Raw genomic sequence first — 27,458 nt, 5'->3', positions numbered from 1 at the left:
ATCGAAGTGTCTCCTTTGATGGTCATGGGTCATGCAGCAGGACAATGACCCCAAACACACTTCAAAAAGCACCCAGGAATGGTTCAAGACAAAATGCCAGAATGTTCTGAAGTGGCCAGCAATGAGTCCAGATATAAATCGCATTGAACATCTGTGGGAAGATCTGAAGACAGCAGTTGGGAGAAGGCATCCTTCAAATCTGGGAGAACTGGAGCAGTTTACACAAGAAGAGTGGGCCAAACTGCCAGGAGAGGTGTAGTAAGCTCATTCATGGCTATAGGAAGTGCTTGACAGTAGTTATTTTGTCCAAAGGCTGTGTATGCTACCAAATATTAAGTTGAAGGTGTCAATAATTTTGTCAATGCCATTTCTTTTTATTTTCTGAATTAAAATGATATATCAAGTTCTGAATCAAAAACAAAAGTTCTGTAATATTAACAGTGAAACAAAGAATTGTGAAGAGCAAATACGTTTGTCAATTTCAATGTATTTTTGGAGAAAATTGTGAGTTACATCACACATCTCATTCCAAATTCATGGGCATTAATATTGAGTTGGTGGCTGCTTTTACAGCCCCGTTTTGTTGCTTTTACAGCCTCCACTCTTCAGGGAAGGCTTTCCACTAGATGTTAGAACATTGCTGTGGGGATTTGCTTCCATTCAGCCACAAGAGCATTAGTGAGGTCGGGCACTGATGTTGGGCGATGAGGCCTGGCTCGCAGTCGGCGTTCCAAATCATCCCAAAGGTTTTCGATGGGGTTGAGGTCAGGGCTCTGTGTAGGCCAGTCAAGTTCTTCCACACAGATCTCGACAAACCATTTCTGCATGGACCTCGCTTTGTGTACGGGGGCAGTCATGCTGAAACAGGAAAGGGCTTTCCCCAAACTGTTGACACAAAGTTGGAAGTACACAATCGTTTAGAATGTCATTATATGGTGGTTCAAATGCACAGATCTCACCAAATAAAAACTTGGTGGCAGTTGGTTAAGCCAGTCTCTGGAACAGTAACCTCATCTGCTACTTCAAATTTGAAAGATGTAGTGATAATTGACACTACTCATGCAAAGGCCCATGAGCTTAATTTTACCTTTGCAGAAAAGGCAAAGATTGACAATGTCTCTCTTCCTGTACCCAGGCGACCACAACATCTTAAAAACTCACTCCAGTATGTGAGCTTCTCTCTCGTACTATTTGCTGAGCAGCACACAAGATTGCACAAGCTCCAAGAGCAGCACAAGGCAAATTGACATCACCTCTCAAAATGACGAGCTCCCATCAATTTATTCCACCTCATCTATAATTTAAATTTTAGCTCTTTGGATATACAAAGAATGCCACAATTGAGATGAGCAAGTGGATATCTGCCAAACTAAGCTATTTCAAAGATGGGGATGCTACTTTTCTTCACAGCTGGGAACTAGTATGAAGCATAAATACACCACCTGCCAAAACTTGGTTGGTGTGAAAAAATGCATTGCACTGCTCCAACTTTCATATTTCTCAAAATACAGTACAAGGGTTGTATTTTCAGAGGAGAGAACCAAGGCTGTACATTGAGCAATGACAAAAGCTTAATCAGCTTCCAAAAGTCAAAGCAACAACATAACATCCTAACCTGCAGAGGTGAAGCAAAACCAGGGCATCTCTGATGGATAGAGGCAAGTTATCTTCAAGATTGAATGGAGGTCGTCGAAGATCCACAAGGAGTTCACCCTCATCTCCATGGCCACATTTCACAAGCTGCACAATGTTTCCCAGCACCATTTTCTTGAATAATGCACATGTTTCATCATTCCAATCTGACCACTGTTACAGAACATGCATGTGCAGACACACAAAGCAGTCAATACATCACAACTCACCTTATTATGTATAAAATTTAAAAAAAGTAAATAAATTGTGTTGTAAATAAGTAAATAACAAGTACATAAAGTTTTAATTAAAACAAAAGCCGCGTCGATGTTACACAATGCCTAGATGCAGCTGTGCCTATAACGTCGATGTTATAGGCACAGGACATTCCTATTGATTCGATTACTTGATGCTATTTTTGTGCAAAGTGAAAATATATCTCGGCAATTTCCCGTGTGTGGTGACGAATTTTTAATATATCTGGGCATTTTCCCGTCTTATTTCAGGCGGTGTATGACTGATCATGCCGCGATTTTAAAAAATATATATCTCGGCAATTTCCCGTGTGTGGCGACACGTGAACGAAGCTATGCTCCTCTCTCCACATTATTGTGACGACGTATACAACATGCATTTTAAGCCCATTTTCCCTGCTAGAGCGGGGGTTAGCCTTGCGGTCCCCATGACAATCTTCTCCATTTTGCCCTATTTTCTGCATCTCTCCTTGTTAACCCCCTTGCCCGCATTTCTTTTTCCACCATCTTTAGCCAAGTCTTTCTCGGTCTTCCCCGTCCTCTACTTCCTTCTACATTAACTTCCATCACTCTTCTCAACTAGTCACTTTCATCCTTCCTCAACACATGACCAAACCATCTCAACCTGTTCCTCTTCACAGCATCAATCACAGGCAATATTCCCATCATCTTTCGCAATTCATCATTTGTCTTCCTCTCTCTCAACGATACTCCGCACATCCATCGAACCATTCGCATTTCCACCCTTTCCAGCCTTTGTTGCTGCTCTACATTCATTACCCATGTCTCGCTCCCATAAATAATAACACTTCTCACACATGCAGCATACACCTTTCCCTTCAGCTTCAGCGACACTCTCCTCCTCATCAGCACGCCACTCAGTTCCCGAAACTTCTTCCATGCACATCTCACTCGAGCAACCGTTGCCGAGTCTGATCCACCTTCTCTATTCAGCATGTCTCCGAGGTAGCAAAATGTTTTCACACCTTCCAGCTTCACGCTGTCTCCAAGATCCAACTCAACATTTCCTCCATCTGCAGCTCCCTCTGTGCACACCTTACATTTGAATGTAGCTGCCACACTGGTAAATGACCCTCTCAGACCACACATTTTTGATGAACCCACTCAGCGCACATTGTACATTGAATGGAGTTCACTCTGACACCCTTCCTGCACACAGCACACGGCCACTTCCCAGTTCTTTCCACCTCACCACATGCTTTACCACTTGCCATCACCTTCGTCTTTCCGATATTCACCTTCAGACCTTTTGTCTCCATACATTCCTTCCACTTGTTCATCTTTTCCTTCAGTCCATCCATACTTTCCGCAATCAACACCAGATCATCTGCATACAACAACTCCCACAGTAAACCCTCCTTTACGTTCTGAGCCAGCACCTCCATCACAGCTACAAATAGTAGTGGACTTAGTACCGACCCCTGATGCACTCCCACCTTCACCTCAAACTCACCACTGTTCCCGTCCTTCGTCCTTACAGCTGTGCGCGCTCTTTTGTACATTGCCATCACTACTCTGATCAACCATTCCTCCACTCCTAACTTCCTCAATGCCCATGTCAATACTTTGTGTGGAACCCTATCTAATGCTTTCTCCAGATCAACAAACCCAAGAAACAACTTCTTCCTCTTCTCCATGTACGTCTCCTGCAACTGCCTCACAATGAAAAGCGCATCTGTCGTTCCTCTTCCTGGCATAAATCCAAACTGCATTTCGTCGATCTTCACTCTCTTCCTTATCCTCCTCTCCAACACCCTTTCCAATACCTTCATTCCATGCTCCAATAACTTTATCGCTCGGTACGAGCCACACTCCAGAGGGTCACCTTTCCCCTTGTATAGAGGGACGACGGTACTCAGTTCCCAATCCACTAGAATGCGGCCTTCTTTCACCACCAGATTACAGATCTGTCATTCTGTTCACACCCCAACTTCCTGCTGCCTTCAACATATCTCCCACAACTCCCGTCGGCCCTCCCGCTTTTCCACTCTTCATTGCTTTTATCGCTTCCTCAACTTCCTTCTCAGTTATCTTCTCTGCCGGTCCTAAAACTGGGTTACTCTCTATGTTGCCATCCCATTCATTCTCTGTATTCAACAGCATTTCCATATATCTTTTCCATCTTCCTTTAATTCCATCTGGGTCGACAATGATTTGTCCCACTTCATCCTTCAAGCAACTCACCCCCATCACATCACACCTCTCTTTCGCTATGTGCTTGGCAATCCTGAATACTGCTTTCTGACCCTCTTCCGAATCCAAGCATTCTCCGAACATTTTCCTACATGCCTCCTGCACCTTTGCTACCTCTTTCTTTGCAGCCTTCTTGGCTGCCTTATAACTTTCATGCTCTGCTGTTTCTGCTCCCGTACCCTTCGCCTTCTGCCACTCCTTGAACTTCTTCCTCTTCTCGTCAATCCTCTTTCCAACTTCATCATCCCACCACCATGTTTCCGAGTGCCTCGGTGGTCCTTTTGTCCATCCACATACCTCACCAACGGCTCCCAACAGACTAGCTTTCATTGACAATTGACATCCAACCACTTTCAAGCTCAACCACATCATCCTCTACCCTACTCAGCCTCTCTTTTAATGCCTCCCTTACTGTCACCTCTTTCAACCTCCACACCTTCATTCTCGGTTGGTACTTCACCCGCCGAGCTCTCCTCGCACCTTTCACCCTTATGTCGCAGACAACCAAGTGGTGCTGTGAAACAGCCTCCTCCCCCGGGATCACCTTTGTGTCCCGGAGGTGCCCCCTATCTCGCCTACGCACCATCAGGTAGTCAACGGTTGTCGTCGACCCACCTGACGTGTATGTAACAAGCTTATTATCCTCTTTCTGGAACTGAGTATTACAAATCAACAAATCAGCTCCATCAGCAAACTCCAAAATCCTTTCACCTTCTCCATTTCTCACACCATATCCGTAACCCCCATGAACTCCCTCAAAACCATCCATACTCCTTCCCACATGTCCATTCAGGTCTCCTCCCACCACAACAACTTCCTCATCTTTCACGTTTTCCATCAGCTTCTCTATCGCACACCAGAACTTGTCCTTCTCTTCATCGCTTCGACCAACCTGCGGAGCATATCCCGAGATGACTTTCACCAAGAGCTTTCCAATCATCATTTTCACCATCATCAACCTATCACTCACTCTAGTCACACTCACCACACTGTCTACAAACTCCTCAGAAAACAGAACACCAACACCATTCACGCCCTCCGGGCACCCTTGCCACACAAACTTGTATTTCTGTCCCTGCCTACCCTTTCACCATTCTCACACCACTTCCCTTCCATCTCGTCTCTTGCACACAACATATGTCCACTCTTCTTCTGACCAATACTTCCACCACTTCTCCTGATCTCCCTGTCATTGTCCCTACATTCCATGTCCCAAACCTCAAAAAACCAATATCCACTTCGGGCTGCACCCTGCCCATATGTACTTGTAATTGTCATGGTTCTCTTTTTGAGGCAATGTTTTTATGGCCGGATGCCCTTCCTGACGCCAACCCTCTTAGTCGTCTCTTACGACACGCAGGGATACGGTGTACCTATTCTGACCAGGGTACACACTGGGAAACGTTTAAAACATGGAAATTCTGGGGGGGGGGGGGGGGGGGGGTCAGCATCACGGCTGCGGTTTAAACATATTCCAACAATATCCAATATCCAAACAGAACCATGAAAACCATGAAAACCAATCCGGGAAAAGTCTCCAAGCGAGAACGTGGATTTGAGAAAGGAGCAGAGGCGGAAGAAAACGAGATACAGGGGGCGGGGCACAAGCCGAGACGAGGAGGAGAGCGAACAATCACGTGTCCGGGAGGAGAGAAAGAATCAATATAGAATTCTTTGTCTAGGGAGGTGAGGTGAGGGGGAGAAAACAAAATAAAAGAAACAAGCAATACAGCGAAGGAAATAACCCAAACCGAAAAAACACCGACGGGGGGAGGGAAGCCCCAAGTCACCAGGCCGCGCACGAGGTACGACCCAGAAAACAATAAATTACACACAAGTTTGCACGAACCACAAACCAACACCGACCAGAAACACACAATAACACGTACACAGCAAAATAACCAGTGGAAATTTGACAAAGACAAGAACGGGAAAACACTCAAACGTCGATGCCGTGGAGAACTCGGAGCACCAAGAAACCGGAAACGGACTGATGGATCGATCTCCAAGGAGGGATGGATAATCTCCAAGGAGGCATGGATCTCCAAGGAGGGATGGATAATCTCCAAGGAGGGATGGATCTCCAAGGAGGAATGGATAATCTCCAAGGAGGGATGGATCTCCAAGGAGGGATGGATAATCTCCAAGGAGGGATGGATCTCGTATAAATTGATGGATCTCGTATAAAATAACGACGTATAAATTAAATATTTCATCGTGACGATTGTCATCAAATGGACGAATTTTTTATATATCTCGGCATTTTCCCGTCTGTTATTTCAGGCGGTGTATGACTGACCATGCCGTGATTGTAAAAAAAATATATCTCGGCAATTTCGCGTGTGTAGCAACACGTGAACGAAGCTATGCTCCCTCTCTCCACATTATTGTGACGACGTATAAATTAAATATTTCATCGTGACGATTGTCATCAAATAGACGAATTTTTAATATATCTCGGCATTTTCCCATCTGTTATTTCGGGCGGTGTATGACTGACCATGCCGTGATTGTAAAAAAATATATCTCAATGGACTTGAAGTTACAGGCCTTTGAGAATTCATTTCGTTCTATAAAGGACAACTTTCATCGGATTTTCTTCCCGTTTTTTTTCAACCGAGTCTAAAACTATGTTAGCGACTGTGAAAAATGAAATGATATATCAAATTTGATTTGAAATAAAACTGTGAGAGAGGAAGACACCACGGGCCTACAAAACAGGCCTCAAAGCTATGCGAGTTAATAAAATGGTGGATATTTGTTTTTGAAGCCCCTCCCAGACCAGGTGTAGCCCCTCCCCTGGACCGACGTTTCACAGACAGACAGAATCACCAACGGAGAATATTACATCGATTATTCTTTACTGCACACCCGTTCCCTTCAGGAGCAGCAGGAAGGGTCATTCACTCTCCGGGGTATATAGATTACTGTAGGTCTCAGGTCGGGCCTCAAAAAACATCAGGGTTTTTTTTTTTTCCTCAAAAAAAAGGGCCTCAAAACACATCAGGGGTGCATTCATTTACCAAGTTTCTTGTAGCATACTCTCCACGTGGCTAAAACCCTCATGAAAGCATGATCCATTCAAAAGGAGCGATAAGGAACGGCTGGCTTGACAAGCACGAGCTGGCTGCTTGGTAAATGAACACCCCCTCAGGTTTCTCCGTCTCAGTTTTAACCCTTGTGGGATATATAGATTGCAGTAGATCTTCGCTCAGTTCCATAAGTAAAATTTGCCTCACGAATGGCATTCCTCCAAATGTCTTTTAGTTTCGTGTTAAACAGCATTAGTGACCATTTTAAAAGGGAATCATATATGCGTTTGTTGTTTAGTTTTTTTTACTTCTGGCAGGGGCGTGAGGAACAAAGAAATATCTGTCGCGGCTCTCGTATGTAATTACACAGCTCTCATAAAACACCACTCTAAGCTATTAATAAACGTTGACACGGCATTTGTTCAAGGAGGAAACACCCCTTGGGGAGGTGGGATATTATTAGTATCAATTTTGTTTTGTATTAACATTAATGTTGTTGAGGTTTTGATAATTGTACATATAACGTCATTAAAGGTTAAAGGTTTTCCCCCATAGTTAGTCCACAAGCAACACGTAGGCCCATTAGAATTAGTTATGTCATAGTATGTTGGGCTACTGTTGCTAACTGGTGTTAGCAACATCCCATAGTGCTAACCCTGGTGTTGGGCTAGCGGCTAGGGTGTCAGCTTAGGATCCTAGGATCCTGGGTTCGAAACCCGGTCGATCGCTGAATTAACGCCAGGGGGGTTGACTCAGCCTGTCATCCTTCCGAGGTCGGCTAATTGAGTACCAGTTCACTGGTAATTCCCTGCTTGTCGTTAAAGGCGGCAAAAAGGGTTGGCGTCAGGAAGGGCATCCGGCCGTAAAACATTGCTTCAAAAAGGGGACCGAAAAACAACAACTACCACGGTTCCCGAAAAAGGCCAACCCCCGCTTGCGGGGAAAAATGGCCTCCAACGGTGGTATAGTATGTGTAAGAGTAGGCCACTTTCACTAATAAACATCTGCGTTGTGTAAATAAATAATAAGCTTAGGTCCTTTTATTTTGCGGCCGCCCTTCATTTCCATCTATGGGCAAACTCAATCCCACGCCCCATTCGGCTAATCCACCTCGTTTGTTACGCTTTGGCCGCCAGCAGCGTTCGCTGCCTTTTGCTCGATCAAACTATTCGGGTGGCCACGAGGTAGGCCTGAAAAGAGGGAGGAGCGCGAGGTCGGGGTGTGGCCGCGTCAAGCAGCACGTCAAAGGCGGTGACGGTAAGGGCAACAGCCAACCAGGGCTGAGAGGGCATGGCTTGAGAGGGCGTGGTAAGGGCGCATCTAGCAAGTGCTGGAAGGTTCGCTGAGCAAGGCTATATAAGCCTTTGCACAAAGCCCTTGAACAGGACTGTCCAGGGCTGAAAGGAATTGCGCATTATAGAGGACTGATTGGAGAGGACTTGCCAGCGAGGACTTGAGGAGGACGGGAGCCAAGAACGAACCAAGCGAGCCAAGCGAGAAGCCATTGAGAGAACTGATCCGGAGCACTCGCGTGAGAACAGCACTGAGAGGACCGGCGTGCGCATGACAGTTTCAAGGCATTAAGTGAGAAACGCATTGAGAAGCGCGTATCGAACTGTCCACTTATTACGTACGCGGACGAGCCGCGAGTGTAACCGCCAAAGCCAGCCTACCGTTGCCCTGTATTAATCCCGTGCGCGCCAAACGACACGCGGAGAGCTCCTGCCGTCTGGTTCATCTGCTTCGCGGTGCGAGTTGGGGGACCGGGGAGCGGGCTGCCTGGACGCCATCCCTGGACCATCGACCTGTTCGACTGCAACCCCATGTGTGTGTCTGAGTGTGACGGGCCCGTTTGTCTTGGGATAAGTTGACTGTGATTAAGGCTGTACTGTGTTTTCTTCTTCTTTTTGTACAAAGTGTAAATAAATTGTGTTATTCCTTTTCTTCCCAAATTCGACCGTTTCAGTCATTTCCTTCATTGGGTAAGCGTGGCACGATTACGAACCGCTTGGATCGGGTTTAGTCCTTGATAACGGCTCGGGTCACGGGTCGCTACCGCTCGGCGTTTCCACTAACACCCGTGATTCGGGCGGGGCTTATTTCCTCGTTTCCGGTCAGCGTTAGTACTTAGGTAATAGCGAATTCATAGTCCTAACACCCTATCTAACGCTGTCCAGGAAGGACGTCATAGGTCTCGGGTCCCGTCGGCTAGTAAAAGACAAGGGGACTAATCCCCCCATTGGTAAGGGGAAAGGCCGGCGCTGAGATCCGCAACAATATTATGCTTTTGTTTTCAGAAGCAGCATTGGAAAAAACGCCACGATAAAACAATCATAACACGGATATACACCTCAACACGCAACCCCAATGGTGGGGAAAACCCCCTTTGGGAGAGGGGCAAATAAATGCACGACAACCTTCATCATGTAACCCTTAGTCCTCCTGTCAAGTTTGGTTGAGATTGGATATGTAACGACCAAAGGTATCGCAGTCAAAAATCGTCAGACAGACAGACAGACACCAAATTGCGTATTTCAGTATGATAATGATGATAGATGTAGATGATAAAGTACCAAACACTACAATTCCAAAATGTTATTTCAGGTTTATGTCAGAGTAAAGGATGCAAAATGTCATTCGATTATAGTTACATTCCAAGTCCTGCACATCTGACAAAATTAAAGCTATTCAAGCTGTATAGATGAAAACAGGAATGCCAAAACAATGGCGTTTACCACATGAGAAGGAACAACATCTTTGAGGGCACAACGGATTGCACCAGGAGGCAACTGATAGAACTTTGAGGCCAAGTCTTCAGGTATTCTGCAAATTCTGTTCTTGTGAAAGTCTGCCGCAGTATAGTTCTCATCTGGAGACCCTCTTTAAAAACAAACATGGTGGGTGGGTAAGCAGTCAGTCATCTTTTATTGTTAAAGTACTGCATCAACACAAAATGTTTTGTTTTAACAACAGATCTTTCAATTGAAATCACAAAAATTGAAACATTGCTTAAATTCAGCAATACTTTCTTGATGCCAAGCAAATTGTGCCAAACATCCACGCATAGTAATACAATTGCTGGCGAGTAGGTCACTGCTCCCTCACTGTCCTGGGATAGTGAGCAGAAATAAGAGTTCATGTGGTTGGCAACAAAATAAAAACATTCAGGACCGATTTTATCGTTTCATTTTTTTAAATGGTGAGAAATATTATTTGTTGAGATGAAAGATGTTAATTTGCAAATTTTCTGTATGAAGTTTATATTTCCAGAGGGTATGCTTTCATCATCCTCATGCCAAGTATGGAGAAAAGAGCATGGAGAAAAGAAAGAAAACCAGAGAATTGTCTGAGGAGGTCAGACACAAGATTGTAGTCAAGCATGGACAATCTCAAGGCTACAAGTCCATCTCCAGAGACCTTGATGTTCCTGTGTCCACCGTATGCAATGTTATCAGGAAGTTTACGGGCCATGGCATTGCAGACAACCTCCCTGGACGTGGCTGCAAGAAAAAACTTAATCGAATATTACAGTGAAGGATTGTTTGAATGGTGGAGAAAGCACCTCGATTAACTGCCAAACAGATTCAAGCTGTCCTTGACACAAGGTACGACAGTTTCAACTCGCACCATCCATCGCCAACTAAATGAAAGGGGGTTCTTTGGTAGGAGACCCATGAGAACCCCACTGCTGAGAGAGAGAGAGAGACAAAAGAAAGCCCGACTGGAGTTTACCAAAACACATCTGAACAAGCAAAAATCATTCTGTGGACAGACGAGACCAAATTAGAGCTTTTTGGTAAAGCACATAATCTCCATGTTTACAGGAAAAAAATGAGGCCTTCAAAGAAAAGAACACCTTCCCTACAGTCAAACATGGAGGTGGTTCAGTGATGTTTTGATGTTGCTGTGCTGCCTCTGGCACTGGGTGTCTTAAATGTGTGCATGGCATGAAATCAGGAGATAAGCAAGGTATTTTGGAGCGCAATGTTCAACCCAGTGTCAGAAAGCTGGGTCTCCGTCGAAGGTCATGGGTCGTGCAGCAGGACAATGACCCCAAACACACTTCAAAAAGCACCCAGGAATGGTTCGAGACAAAACGCTTGACTGTTCTGAAGTGGCCAGCAATAAGTCCAGATCTAAATCCCATTGAACACCTGTGGGGAGATCTGAAAACAGTAGTTGGGAGAAGGCATCCTTCAAATCTGGGAGAACTGGAGCAGTTTGAACAAGTAGAGTGGACTAAACTGTAGAGAGGTGTAGGAAGCGCTTGACTGCAGTTATTTAGTCCAAAGGCTGTGCTACCAAATATTAAGTCGAGGGTGTCAATAATTTTGTCAATGCCATTTCCTTTTATTTTCCGATTTAAAAGGATATATTAAGTTCTGAATCAAAAACAAGGGTTCTGTAATATTAACAGTGAAATAAAGAATTGTGGAGACCAAATACTTTTGTCAATTTCAACTTATTTTTAGAAAATAATTGTGAGTTATTTCAAAAAAGTGCAAGGGTGCCAATATTTTTCGCCACGACTATACATACATACATATATACATATATACATATATATATATACATATATACATATATATATATACATATATACATATATATATATACATATATACATATATACATATATACATATATACATATATATATATATACATATTGTTACGTGGTCCTCCCGGTAACTACCTGGTCTTGGTGACCCCCGGACCGTGGGAGGGACCCCGCCAGAAAGATATATGGTTTATACGCTTTCGTAACGCAATCAATATGAATTCCGGTCAAGAAGAAACCCCACACCAAGGATCCGGAATAATCAATAATATATTCACTGAGCCATCAACAACCATCAACAATGCACCATCAATATTACAACCATGTGAACTCATCTACACAAACTCTAAGATGGCCATCTTAATCTTATACATTCCTCACGTGAGCCCCACTCCTGACTCCCTCCGTGGTCAATGTCTCTCCTCTCCGCACACGGGCGGTTGAACGAGCCCCGGACGGACGTGCTCTAAACGTGCCGTCTCGGACTGGGGCCGCGGCTGCAGCGCACCTCCTTGCCAAGCCACGGGGCAAACCCAGCGCGGCGTCCAACGTGCGCGAGGCCCCAAGTGCGGACCCGTACGCGTCTTTGTAGACGGGGCAAACTGTCCCGGACGCTTGGTTTCGTGCACGAACTCACAGTGACTGGACGTGTCCAAAGGTATTTACCGCCCAGGTAACTCCTCTCGCCAGACGTTTCGCAACGGCGCGTTTTCCGCGCAGCGTAAGGTCGATTCCACCTTCTCGTCGTCGCGGGGCGAGGAAGAAGAAGCCTTTCTTTCCCTCGTGTCTTTTTCCTCCGTTTTCCGTCACTTCCGCTTCCGGCCACTTCCGTTTCCTGCCACTCTTTCAGAAGGGCTCCTGACCCTCCAACCACAACAACTACACAACAACTTAATATACTACACACGGAAGCAAAGACCTGCATGGTAATTTACATACATTCCTCTAAATATGTAACACTCCCCCCCTTCAAGAAAGAAAGTTTGAACCCAGCGAAAACTTTCTTTGCCGGCCAATTTGGAGAAACAAACCAGATAACTCAACCCCCCCACATTATCAGTTCCCCCCGGGCACAGTTATCACTTAAAAATAAAGCCAGTTAAGCCACTCGATAGCACTTTTCCGGGAGGCCAAGCCGAGTATTCACTACATGGATGCCTTTAGGAACGCGGAGTTCACGGTTAGTCCGTGCAGGAAAGTTCTCTACATGGGCGCCTTGAGGAACGTGGAGTTCACGGTTAGTCCGTGCAGGAAAGTTCTCTACATGGGCGCCTTTAGGAACGGCGTTCACGGTTAATTCGTGTAGGAATCTTGGCTCGGCGGCTCCGCCGCCTTCAGTGCTTCAACTTCTCAGAACGTCCCTAATAATTAGGGTGGGACCACTGGTCCCTGTAGTCCCCTGAATACCGGTCTTCTTCTCGGCCACTACTTTGCCAATTCTTCCTTCGGGAGCGGCCGTAACTCAGGGAGCCTCCATAATAATATTGACTGCGGCCACCACCAAAACTACCGCCCAGTTGTCCTCTCCTGTTGACCTCTCGACGCCTACGAAATGCCTTCCCTACTGTTATGGTCCGACCCTCCAAATCCTTGCCATTCCAATTCTTCTCTGCCTCTCTGGCGTCTTTTGTGCTGGCAAACGTGACAAAGCCGAACCCTCTTGACTGTTGCGTTTCCCAGTCTCTTACCAACCGCACTTCCACCAGCGGCCCATATCTGTTGAAGACAGAGGTCAGAACTTCTTCCTCTGTTTTGAAGTTCAGTCCCCCTACAAATAACTTGGCACTTTTGTCACCATCCCGAGCTGGTGTGGTGTTATTTTCCCTGCTGGGCTCTTTCTCAACCCTCAGGTTACCATAAACTTGACCCCCGGCCAAATCATTCCCGAGAACCACAGATACACCCTCTACAGGCAACGTGGCTTGTAAACCGACGGTGACCGGTCCTGACACCAAATCGGACTCCAACTGGATGACCTGAAGGGGAGCACTAACACCGCCCCCGATCCCCTGTAAACGAACACTATCCCCCGTTGCCGTCTCCTCGGACCATGGCAAAATGCCTTCAAGCATTAAAGATTGATGGGCCCCTGTGTCTCTCAATATCCTAACCGGTCTCCGGTTAGTCGAGGCTCCATCCAGTGACACAAACCCCTCGGAAACAAATGGTTGGTAACCCTCTTGATGGCGATTTCTTACGCTAGCCATCGCATTCGGAGTTGTAATAGTCGGACTCCGCTCTGGGTTGTCCCTTTTCATGAGGTAACAACTGGACATCAAGTGTCCAGGTTTTTTGCAAAACGCGCAAGTAGGCCCGGAGGAAAAACTCGGGGTCTGCCTCGGGCCCCCCGAACTATAAGTTTGTCTTGGGCCCGCATCCCTCTGATTTCGAACCGGTGGGGTATCATAGTTGTCCCCATAATCATCTCGAGGCCGCCGCCATGTATGGTCGTTCTCCGCACCTGCTGTTCCCCACCTCCCCTGCGGAGATCTAGGCGAGGAGTTAGGTTCGTGGACCCCTATTCGGTGGGTTAAGGCATAATCATCTGCCATGGTGGCTGCGTCCCACAACTTTGGTACCTTCTTTTCCTGCAGGTACACTTTGATGTCCTCGTGGACACACTGCTGGAATTCCTCCACCAGGATCAAGTCCCGCAATGTCTCGAAGTCTTTCCCGACTCCTTTTGACTCACACCACCGATCAAACATGTTTTCTTTCACTCTGGCAAACTCCACATGGGTCTCACTCTCCCTCTTCCTGGCATTCCTGAATTTTTGCCTGTAAGCTTCCGGAACCAACTCATAGGCCTTGAGGATGTGCTTCTTCAGTACCTCATAATCTGCACATTGGTCCATTGGTAGCGCCGAATAAATTTCCTGAGCTTTCCCCACCAGCACACTTTGTACGAGTATGGTCCAGGCCTCCTCCGGCCAGTTTAATTGTCGAGCCACTTTCTCAAAGTGTGGGAAGAATTTCGCGACTTCCTTTTCACTGAACGGTGGAACCAGCCTCACATGTCTGCCCACATCCCAGGTTTTCTGGTGAGGTGTCGACCCCGTCAGCAAGGGTGGTGCCTCTCCCCGTTCTCTCATTAACTCCAGCTCCTTGACTTTGATTTCTTGCTGAAGCTGCATGTCACGTTCCTTTAATTCCCTTTCCGCTTTTCTCTCCTCTGCTTCGAGGTCCCTTGCAGCTCTCCTTTCCTCTGCTTGTTCCTTTTCTCTTCTTTCCTGGAGTTCTCTTTCCACTCTCCTTTCCTCTGCTTGTTTCTCTTCTCTCCTCTCCTCTGCTTTCCTTTCTTCTTCTGCTCTTTCCTTTTCTGCTTTCCTTTCTTCTTCTGCTCTTTCCTTTTCTGCTTTCCTTTCTTCTTCTGCTAACCTTTCCTGGAGTTCTCGTTCCACTCTCCTTTCCTCTGCTTGTTTCTCTTCTCTCCTCTCTTCTGCTTTCCTTTCTTCTTCTTTTAACCTTTCCTGGAGTTCTCGTTCCACTCTCCTTTCCTCTGCTTGCTTCTCTTCTCTTCTCTCTTCTGCTTTCCTTTCTTCTTCTTTGATCCGTTCCTGGCTCCGTAATTGCAACTCCAGTTTCCGGAGCTCCACGTCTTCTGGTTCTTCGGGTAGCCACTCCCAGGCTAACTCGTCCCATGTTCCTAATCCCACCATAGATTGTATCACCGTGGCCTGCAACTCTGCCTTCCTCAAATTAGTTCGGACCTCCAAGTTAAAATGTTTGGCCAATTTCAAGAGATCCGACTTTAGCAACGCTCGGAACTGTGCCTCACTCGGGGTTACCCCAAAGTTCTGTGCCACAAACGCCATGGTGCCTATCGTTAACACCTGTTAACCTTCACCCCAAGACTTTCCCCAATTTCTCAAAAAAAAATATTACCAATTAATAATTAATTAATAAATTTTAATTACCAAAAATATTATTATTTTATTATTTTATACACTTTTAGATCCCGGACGAGCCCCCAATTCTGTTACGTGGTCCTCCCGGTAACTACCTGGTCTTGGTGACCCCCGGACCGTGGGAGGGACCCCGCCAGAAAGATATATGGTTTATACGCTTTCGTAACGCAATCAATATGAATTCCGGTCAAGAAGAAACCCCACACCAAGGATCCGGAATAATCAATAATATATTCACTGAGCCATCAACAACCATCAACAATGCACCATCAATATTACAACCATGTGAACTCATCTACACAAACTCTAAGATGGCCATCTTAATCTTATACATTCCTCACGTGAGCCCCACTCCTGACTCCCTCCGTGGTCAATGTCTCTCCTCTCCGCACACGGGCGGTTGAACGAGCCCCGGACGGACGTGCTCTAAACGTGCCGTCTCGGACTGGGGCCGCGGCTGCAGCGCACCTCCTTGCCAAGCCACGGGGCAAACCCAGCGCGGCGTCCAACGTGCGCGAGGCCCCAAGTGCGGACCCGTACGCGTCTTTGTAGACGGGGCAAACTGTCCCGGACGCTTGGTTTCGTGCACGAACTCACAGTGACTGGACGTGTCCAAAGGTATTTACCGCCCAGGTAACTCCTCTCGCCAGACGTTTCGCAACGGCGCGTTTTCCGCGCAGCGTAAGGTCGATTCCACCTTCTCGTCGTCGCGGGGCGAGGAAGAAGAAGCCTTTCTTTCCCTCGTGTCTTTTTCCTCCGTTTTCCGTCACTTCCGCTTCCGGCCACTTCCGTTTCCTGCCACTCTTTCAGAAGGGCTCCTGACCCTCCAACCACAACAACTACACAACAACTTAATATACTACACACGGAAGCAAAGACCTGCATGGTAATTTACATACATTCCTCTAAATATGTAACAATATATATATATACATATATACATATATACATATACATATATACATATACATATATACATATACATATATACATATATATATATATATATATATATATATATATATATATATATATATATATATATATATATATATATATATATAATGTGGTTTCCAAAAATGTTCCACCAGGGAAAAGGGAAAAGGTGAGAAAACGCTTCTTATCGTTGAAAAGTGATTTATCTATCTATAATTCCAGTAATCTCTGTGTGTTTGTTTGTACGTTTGTACGTTTGTTTGTCTGTGACCGCTGTTTCTCGACAACCACGGGTCCGATATACTTTAAACTTGCCAGGTATATTGCTGGGGACCCGAGGATGTGCCTTTTCAAGGTTTCATATTAATCGGACAATTACTTACCGAGCTATGTCCAAAAAACGATTCAACCAATCAGAGAGCAGCGAGCTATCGCGTGTGCCGAACGTGGCGAACACACTCTGCCTCGGATGGCACATTTGAGAGCGTATTCATTTATTTCCCGTCGGCAAACTATGTTGGCGCTATGTTGGCGTTAAACTATGTTTTAAAACTAATTAAAACCCCGGGGGGATTGTCACTGTACTCGCAAGCCGTTCGCCGTTCGCTTTGGCGTTGCGAATGAACCAAAACATTTCATGCACCAAACCATTTCATGTAAAGCGTTCGCCGTTCGCTTTGGCGTTGCGAATGGACCAAAACATTTCATGGACCAAACCATTTCATGTAAATAGAGGGGGGGATATAATTTTAGATATAGATATAGTACGGGCATGCCCTAGTTTACAAATAATGCCAGGAATAAGGAGGGACAAGACACAATATATGGCACAGATCTGGGGGTCGACAGACAGATGGGGGATGACTTCGTACAAAATAAACTAGAGGGCTGCGTAACTGGCGTGAGGTGCCTTAGTTTTTATAGGATTTGTTTTACCATTGTTTATCTCATTGTGTATAGTTTTAAATGAATTCATCTTCTCCAGTTAGTTATTTTGTGTTTCGGTAATAACCCCGTTTGATTTTGAAAGAGATAAGGTGCCTCGTGCTTCTCAGGTCCACGCAAGCATATACCACCATAAATTGAACAGAGCCTCGGAGGGAGTTATAAAGCCTGCTCGATCCATCCGTTCAGAGGCAGTGTTAACCGGCCTGTGAACATGACAGTATTTATACGAGGGGAAATCAAAATGTTTTTCTCCGAGACATTGGAAAGGAATGGTCCTGCAGAAGAGGCATGCACCAAATATTTTAGTCCTTTACCATTTGTAGTTTCCAACAAGTATCACACATCTTTCTCACCTGTGGATGAAATTCATAATGCTAATGGAAAAATAGGCCAGTGGGGGACTGACGGTTATTTCCCCACTATTTGAGAAAAAAATATTTCCCTTGAATTTGAGGTGAAACCACCCTTTCCCACCGCTTATAGGGCGGATCCTGATGGGAAGCACAACCCCATGAGACCTTAATGTTTTGATGTATCGTACCAAATTTGGTCCATATTGGTCAAGTAATTTGAGAGAAAAATATGTTTTAGTAAATATGAGGGATTAGGAGAGGAAACCCATGGCCCCGTTCCCAGGCGAGATACCGCACAACTTATGGTTAAGGCATGGCCAGTTTGGTCTGAATGTGTTTGTTGGTTTCTGTGAAGAGTTTTTAATGAAATACAAATATTTGGGGCAAAACCCCGCTTTTACCTCCATTATATGGGGCGTGTCCAGATGGGGATGAGAACCCCATGACAACTTGCTGTCCTGATGCATCATACAAAATTTGGTCTATCCGTTGGGTAGTTTGTGACGAGTTGTTTTATTCAAATGTTGACGTACGTACGTATGGCTGGACAACAGGACCCACTCAGGTTATTTCAAAGAAATAACCTAATCATGCATGCTTTTGCCTCAATTTCTTTTTTTAAGGAACTATTTCAACCTCTCATATATTTATATTGACTCTTTTGATCCAAGTATTAATTGAGGAACCAAGTGTAAGATTATTTATCTCTCATGATTGGATTTCAAGTGTAAATGCACATAAAAGTTAAATCCAACAACGTCCAATCGACAACACACACCTTAAGTGAAAGATCTCTTTGCGACCATGGTCAAGAAAAAAACATTTAAGTTGAAGAACAGAGTCCAGTGGTACTGCCTCTTGGTACCCACTCCATTTATTCTCACAGTTTTCCAATTCTCGTTGTGACACAACTCCATGTTGTGCATATAGTGTGGACTCTGCCTCTTCATACTTTGTCAACTCATTGATTATTTCAAGATCCGGTTCTTCCTTCGTCTTGGCTTGCACAACACTGTGTTGTGTGTGTGCTTCTTTTGTTGTTTTATCAACACTATTCATCAATAGTGGGGAAACCAGATCACTCATGTCATCATTCTTTTCTCCGTTGGTCTCTTCTGCACTCATCTCTCCGATCATCCTCTCATCTTCTGGCTGCAGATAATTCAGGTCATACTTCAGATCTGTATTCACTTCTGAACACCCGATCATCTTCCCACATTCATCAGCACTTTCCACACAAAAGGTGCTGGCATCTTTTGCGATCTCCAATAAAGGGCTCGATGTTGTCTCTGGACAAGTAATGGGACATACGTAATCATGATCATCATTGTCCATCGACTTGTCCATGTCCTCATTCCTGGATGTCGAGCAGGAAGATTGCGTTTTATCTGTGAACAAAATGTTCAAAGTATGTGAAGAATTTTAATGAAACAATTAACAGCATTTGAGCAAATATAAACAATGAAAAAGTGAAAAGAAAAAAATCAAAACAGATCATGTGAAAAATGCAAAGGCTCATACGAACATTTCAACCACAAGATCAGTAACTATATTGAAGCAGATCATGAGACATTTAATTGGATTTTCAAATCAGTTAACTTCCAATCTGCAAGTGAATGTCTCCAAATGAGCTGGAGAAAAGAAATAAATGAATAGCAGTTACAACTTTAAAACTAATTATGATCATTTCGCAAAAAAATAAAATATTTCATTTTTTGGTTCGTTTCACTGCAACCATTGGGTCGGCTCGTTTAGCGTCTCCATCTGAACTGTTGTCTCGTTATTACAGTTTTAGGTTCGTATCTCATGTTTGTCCACGATGTTCATAATCTATTAATATCCTTTTAATTAGTGCAAAAATACAGATATCTACTCATGACTTAAGAATGTGATTAATGTACAAGTTATTCCAGGAGCCTTAAGTCGATGCTTAATAAATAGCACCGCAAAGCGGGCGTAACCCCTCAGCCCATGCATGGTGGAAACCAATTTCAAGATGGCTGCCGTGGTCATATTGAAAATAACAGCGTGGCCAAGAACCTTCCTCTACTCAACCCCAACACACACTGCAAAAATGGATTTAATCTGACAAGCCGTTCTGTTCGAAATTGACAGAAACCAATTTCAAAATGGCTACCGTGGCGGCCATATTGAAAATCACAGCGCGCCCATTTTCGAAAGGAACCTTCCTCCACCCAACCCCAACACACACTGCAAAAATGAATTTAATCGGCCAAGCCAATCTGCTCGAAATTGACGGAAACCAAAAGTTGACGGACGCCCGGATGGCTGCCGTGGCGGCCATATTGAAAATCGCAGCGCCCATTTTCGAAAGGAACCTTCCTCTGCTCAACCCCAACACACATTGCAAAAACGGATTTAATCGGACAAGCTGTTCTCTTTGAAATTGACGGAAACCAAAAGTTGACGGACGCCCGGACGACAATACCCTTTAGCCCAATTTGGGCTGAGGGGTGAAAAGCAGTCATCAATGGGTCTTGGCATGAAATAAACCTGGGATGTTCACTGCCATTTAAAGGAAGCAATTGCAGAAAGTTATCCTTTTGACAAGAAGTTAGCACGAAGTAAGCATATTGTTACTATCTATTAGGGGGTAGGATTACCTTAGAACCAGGTAGAGTGTATAGATTAGTGTGCTTCGACTGTCGCGAAGAAGAACCACCTTGATGTACTACAAGTAGGGATCCGGTAGACCGTGTGTTCGGATTAAGTGTATATTCGTCCCCATTACGATGAGTGGGGTATGTTAATTAGCTCAGGGATTATGGGTAATTTATCCCTTGTACGTCGTTGCCCCTGTAATTTATTTCCTATGTCCCTTTTGGTACCACACCACAGACACAAAGCCAAATCGCCCATTAAACATCTCACTATCAACAAGCATTCTGAGTATTGCGCTGCAATACATGTCCCCTACCGGCAGTCTGTCATCCGGAAAACTGTTGGGGAAATTACCAAGGGTTATTTACCCACAGGTTCTGAATCGTTCCCAATCGCTAATTACCTCAGGACGGGCTCATCTGTGATTCGCACTCGGGACTTCGATTTATACACCTTGCAGACAGGTCAGCAGAAGCACGAGAAAATAAGTTGTTGATAAAGAACCTTTCGAGTCGCTAAATATCAGTAATTTATTATATTTTCCGGTTCATGATCAATGATCGGTGTATATATAGGTTGCTCGGTTTGGCTCCGCCCCTCCTGAAAGCGCGCGCGGTGTCGCGCTTTTGACGTTCGCGAGATGAGGCTGAGGGCGCGCGGTGCGGCTTGAGGAGAACTCTAGAATAAACAAAGTGCCATAACTTTGTCAAAAATGATCGAAACGTCGTGAAGTTGGAACTTGATCTGTAACTTATCATGAGGAAACCATGTATCAAGTTTGAAATCATTAGCATTAAGAGATTAGAAAAAAAAGTCCGGAAAACAGTTCTTTGCGTGACGGACTTATGGACGGACAGACGGAGGGACGGCGTGCAAACCTATAGTCCCCTCCGGTGTACACCGGTAGGGGGCTAATAAAAACCTATCGGAAGTCATGCATCGAGCCCGACCGCTGACAACCCCAACTTGGGCGGCGCACAGAGCAGGCAGGTCCGTGGGGTCACGCCCCCAAGAGCAGTGATTGGTTAGAGGGAGTGCGAGGGCTTGGGGATTGGTGGAAGGATGACGTCAGCGAGAACGTTCTGGAGCAGGCGAGTTGGCACGGACAGGTAGGAGGAGGATGAAGATGATGTCAGAGCCTGGACAACAAAGAAACGTGCTGGCGGACATTTTCTCTAGTCTTCTTCTTGGCTTCTGGCTTGAGCAGATATTATGCCTCTCTCCTCTCCTTGGCTTCTCGCTCTAACCGACCTTTATCACTCTCGTGTGCCTTGTCCGACCAAAGACGAGAGTGAACGGTCGCAATTCCCTCTGGTGCATTCTCGCCCTGAACCTCGTACAAACTGTGGCATTGTGCTCTCGGGCTCAAGGAAGCGATCGGACCGGCCGTGTCCGGAGGTCTTGCTGGTGGTCGTGCAGAGGCACAACCACAGCCCGGGAACTGCGGTTTTCCGTGCGGAGGACGGGTGGACAAGCACGGTGTGGAAGAGCGGGCTGCACACCTGCTGTCCGCTTCACACGGGAGGCCTACGTCGCACCAACGGGGGCGGCCTAGTGAAACAAGGGCAGACTGAGGCCAACTCGTGCCAACGAACGAGTGCACTTTCCCGCCAAGAACAAAGCCGAGTCCAGACTGCGCGCCATGGAAAAGTCCTGACGAGACGCACCGGTCGAGTCGAGCTAAGTGCAATTAAATAACTTGGCACATTTATTTACAGTTATCCTTCCCTTTTGTCTGTGCTCCTGGGGCTGGGCCTGAGTTGTATGCATTTATATGTATAGGGGAAACCCCATTTTTATATGGTAGTATAGGTCCTAGGCTTCAAAAAAAAATTTGGTTCTCGCTCGAAATCCCTATAGATTTTGCCCAGCTTGCCCCAAAAGTTGCCCGTCGGGCGAGAAACCATACCGGTCATATCTTGGCCATTTCTTGAGCGATTTTGACAAACGTTTTTTTTTTAATAGAGGTTTTTTGGGGGTGGGGAACACGTTTAAAACAATAAAAATTCGATATGGTGTCTCTATCAAGTGATTCCAATGTCAATCGAAGGAATCGAACCATGTTTATAGGACTATAGGTACCTACTACCATCACTAGCTTTGATATATTCGTGATTGTCATTTGTCAATGTGTTTTAAGATATTTTTAAACCCTTTTTTATCTCTCTTTCCATTTCAGATTGGAACTGACTAACATCATGATGGAAGCGGTCAATCTTAGCGCTGCGATTGATGCTGCGGTTGAGTTTTATGAGGAGCTTTGTATTATTTGCCAAGAGTACACCCAAGACAAGCTGGTGTGTACACAACATGGGTGCGATCAGATTATATCCGCAAGTGAGACACGACAAGATGCGGTGCTCGCAAGGTTGAAGAAGTTGACGCCTGGTGCTCTATTCAATTATCATGTCACAAATGCGTGCTACAAGGGCTACACAAATAGCACCAAAATTGCCAAGCTTAAGGAGAAGCAGAAAGAAGCATTGAAGCAATCTGTGCCCTCTGCTTATGATGCATCAACCCAGTCACCAACACCTACTACAACTCGTTCACAGTCAAACAGCATGCGAACACCGGCTTGTGTGGCACCTGGTCGTGCCACTGTGTACTATCAGTATACATGCGTCATATGTGGCAACAAGTCAGTCAACTGTGACTTCACCAAATATAGAATCTGCGAGAGCAACCGAGCAAACATATTCCTAGATGCGACAGTCTACTTCCAGGATGATGTTTTCCGTCGAACTTGTGACCTTCAAGACGAACATGCTGTGTATGGGTCTGATATTTATTATCACAACCAGTGCATGTGCAAATATATTCAGCAGTATGAACGCTCCAGAACTTTTAGTGCCCCTGTACAACTCAATGCCAAGCAGCGGGTGTGGAATGAGATCGTTGACGAGATTGAGATGGGTCTGAGTGCTGGCAAGGGTTATGAACTTTCTACTATTCGAGACCAGATGAACAGCCACCTAGGAGGTAAAGGTAATGTCCAGAATAGGGATGTGAAGGTCCTCCTCTACAAGCAGTTCAACGACCTGATAGACTTTGCTTACTCAGATTCTGCAAGACAATGCCTCATGGTATTCTATGTGCTGGGTAATGAGGCAAATGTACTTGCTGGTATCCGATCAGTGAGTCCCATGCAATTAGTAGCAGCTCAATTCAGAGCATGCTTGCATGACTACGACTTCGACTTAGATGATCGCTTCTGTGATGCCCAAGATTTAAAGCAAGCCTGGTCAAAGATGAATATCCCAGAGCCCATCCTGCAGTTTTATGGCCACTTGTTTAAATTCAATCCAGCCACATACAGGGCCGCAGCTGACCAAGTAATAACAAGTGACATGCAGGAAGATGTCGATGATGTAGACCAGGAGGAGGAACAGGTGCCGCGCAAAGATGGTTCTCTTTCAGTCCAGCAACAACACAACAACATGCATTTTAAAGGCCATTTTCCCTGCTAGAGCGGGGGTTAGTCTTGCGGTCCCCATGACAATCTTCTCCATTTTGCCCTATTTTCTGCATCTCTCCTTGTTAACCCCCTTGCCCGCATTTCTTCTTCCACCATCTTCAGCCAAGTCTTTCTCGGTCTTCCCCGTCTTCTACTTCCTTCTACATTCATTTTCATCACTCTTCTCAACCATTCACTTTCATCCTTCCTCAACACATGACCAAACCATCTCAACCTGTTCCTCTTCACAGCATCAATCACAGGCTCCATTCCCATCATCTTTCGCAATTCATCATTTGTCTTCCTCTCTCTCAACGATACTCCACACATCCGTCGAACCATTCGCATTTCCACCCTTTCCAACCTTCGTTGCTGCTCTACGTTCATTACCCATGTCTCACTCCCATAAATCATAACACTTCTCACACATGCAGCATACACCTTTCCCTTCAGCTTCAACGACACTCCCCTCATCATCAGCACGCCGCTCAATTCCCGAAACTTCTTCCATGCACATCTCACTCGAGCAACCGTTGCCGAGTCTGATCCACCTTCTCCATTCAGCATGTCTCCGAGGTAGCAAAATGTTTTCACACCTTCCAGCTTCACGCCGTCTCCAAGATCCACCTCAACATTTTTCGATATTTCGATATATTTCCGATATTCACCTTCAGACCTTTTGTCTCCATACATTCCTTCCACATGTTCATCTTTTCCTTCAGTCCATCCATACTTTCCGCAATCAACACCAGATCGTCTGCATACAACAACTCCCACGGTAAACCCTCCTTTACGTTCTGAGCCAGCACCTCCATCACAGCTACAAATAGTAGTGGACTTAGTACCGACCCCTGATGCACTCCCACCTTCACCTCAAACTCACCACTGTTCCCGTCCTTCGTCCTTACAGCTGTGCGCGCTCTTTTGTACATTTCCATCACTACTCTGATCAACCATTCCTCCACTCCTAACTTCCTCAATGCCCATGTCAATACTTTGCGTGGAACCCGATCGAATGCTTCTCCAGATCAACAAACCCAAGAAACAACTTCAACTTCTTTCAGTCCAGCGATGTCAGAAAATACAGACCATGTTCCAGCACATGTTCCAGCACATGTTCTACATTCACCATTCTGGCAGAAAAAGAACACCAATGTCTGTATTGAATGCCGAGTTGCCCACAGTCTAGGACGTGGTGGCAAAATCTTTGTCACACCTCTGAATCGACAGGCGCTGGCCATGAGCTACACTGACCTTCGCCGGTACCAGCATGTCATGGCCGCGTTCACTGTCAACCAAAATGAAGCGGACGAAGTTGCCAGCCCATTTTGACCCAGGGAACTTCACATCAGCAGCAATGGACAGCTGGGACCACGAAGGTGCAAATTCATCTGAACATGATACGGTGTGTGTCCTCTACCAGCATAAGCCTAAGGCCGTCTTATCCAAACCCAAGCGCTCTGACACATCTGTAGTTCATGGTCCGAAAGCCCTAAAGGAAGTATTGCTATGTCAGCAGCTACACGAATTTGGAGAAAATCTGAAAAAGTATGACCTGCCCACACCCGAACAGAGGCCACGATCAACCAGCAGTCTACGATGACACGAGGCGGGACAAGCGACTATCCGATATGGCTTGGGCCATAGGCAGACTTAACTTGGAAGTCAGTGATAGCCACATGGTGGACTTGGTATATCCGACAACTGAAACTATGCGATCGTGGAGCGCAAGCAATGCGGTTTGGACGGATGACAATGCGAGGTGGATGCGGCAAAACTGTGTGATATATCCCACTGCACATTCTGCACGAACGTCAAGGTCAAGACGTTTGCAATGTCCTTCCTGCCTTGCACTGCTTGACTGGATGTGATGCAACGAGCAAAGTAGGCACCAAGAAAGCTGCCCTCAAAGCCCAGCCCACCCAATTGCTTAGAAATTTCGGTAGAGAAATGACAATTACACCCGAGACCAAGGCTGATGCTGAAAAATTCCTCGTGCTGGTGTTGAGAGACTAACCAATTTTCGTCCTTCACACAGCTTCGTGCCCAAATATATCATCAAACCAAGAGCTCATCACATCTAAATTTGCCTCCAACATCAGAGGGTTTGCTTCCACACATAATGCGAGCCTTGTTCGGTACATACTCGATTATCCACCTCTTCCAACCCAGCATCATAGATCCACTACATTTTGGGTATCAGCTAGAGAACGACTGCCTTGTTCCAGTCACAGGGTGCAAGACTCTGAATAAGCGGTGGACAGTGACCTGTAACTGTGGCAAGTGTGCTCGAGCCACATGTCCATGCCGCATGGAGGAGGTGGGCTGCACCCCTTTCTGCAAGTGCATGAAGTTGCAAGATGATGCCTGCACCAATCCATATAATTAGATCTGATATGGTGGAAGTTTACACAAATTCATTGTGATGTGGGTGTTAATCTTAATAAATTTGTGTGATATGGCAGTTGTCTAACAGTAAAACCTGTATTCCTTTTTTAGCAAAAACGTATCATCTAAAATAATAAAATGACCGAAGAGATATTGAGGATTAAAAATTTCGGACCCGATTTGGTTTCTCCGGAAGAGCTTCAGAGCCGCTATCATGTAAACCAGTTCTCAAATCGACTAAATATTGCTTTTAGCGTGTTCAACAGCCAAAAAAACCTCTATTTAAAAAATGTTTTTGTCAAAATTGCTCAAGAAATGGCCAAGATATGACCGGTATGGTTTCTCACCCGACGGGCAACTTTTGGGGCAAGCTGGGCAAAATCTATAGTGATTTCGAGCGACAACCCAATTTTTTTTTAAAGCCTAGGACCTATACTACCATATAAAAATGGGGTTTCCCCTATACATATAAATGCATACAACTCAGGCCCAGCCCCTAGAGTACTGTTTTCAAGTCTGTTGTGGGGACGTCCCGATAAGGAATTTAGTTTACCGTGTGTTTTATTTTGTACCGGCAATTTCTTTAATAAAACCGGTATTTTTGTACAGTTTTATTCCATTTTTGTTTGAGTTAATTTATTGCAGGCTTTGGAGACTGCCGGTGGTATCGACAAGGTAAGGCTGCAGTTTCCTCTCTCCCTCTTGCTCCCCCAACGTATTATCCGCCATTTGATTGAACGCCTCGGAGTAACAGCTCGTTTGGTCATCCGTGCTACCTTACGGTGTTCACCACACAAGGTAGTCATGCGACAATATTTTGCAAAGACATTGGGTATTACACAACCTGTGGCGCACAATTGTGGGCAAATTGTAGATCTATTGTCAAACAGCTGACAGATTTCACGGTCATTTGTCATGCATTGGCTTCAGAAGGATTCACACCTTGGCTTTTGCACATTTTGTTGCGTTACAGCCTAAATAATAAATAGCACCGCAAAGCGGGCGTAACCCCTCAGCCCATGCATGGTGGAAACCAATTTCAAGATGGCTACAGTGGCGGCCATATTGAAAATCGCAGCATGCCCATTTTCGAAAGGATCCTTCCTCGACTCAACCCCAACACACACTGCAAAAATGGATTTAATCAGACAAGC

At 45.4% G+C, this 27,458-nt stretch overlaps 1 protein-coding gene across 2 annotated transcripts in view; it reads right to left on the bottom strand.

The window, feature by feature from the left end:
- Positions 1 to 27,458, bottom strand: part of LOC137423744 (uncharacterized) — a 200,832-nt gene that overhangs the window by 81,634 nt on the left and 91,740 nt on the right. For both annotated transcript variants that reach the window (XM_068111209.2, XM_078773776.1), the window contains 3 exons: positions 18,616 to 19,225; positions 9,868 to 10,012; positions 1,616 to 1,806 (listed from right to left, as the gene is read on the bottom strand). In XM_068111209.2, coding sequence (XP_067967310.2) covers positions 1,616 to 1,806; positions 9,868 to 10,012; positions 18,616 to 19,225 — 946 coding nt within the window. The remainder of the gene's footprint in view (positions 1 to 1,615; positions 1,807 to 9,867; positions 10,013 to 18,615; positions 19,226 to 27,458) is intronic.

The sequence above is a fragment of the Myxine glutinosa genome, chromosome 3, assembly GCF_964187855.1.
Source record: "Myxine glutinosa chromosome 3, kmMyxGlut1.1, whole genome shotgun sequence".
NCBI lineage: Eukaryota > Metazoa > Chordata > Myxini > Myxiniformes > Myxinidae > Myxine > Myxine glutinosa.
This window is presented reverse-complemented; position numbering and strand designations above follow the sequence as displayed.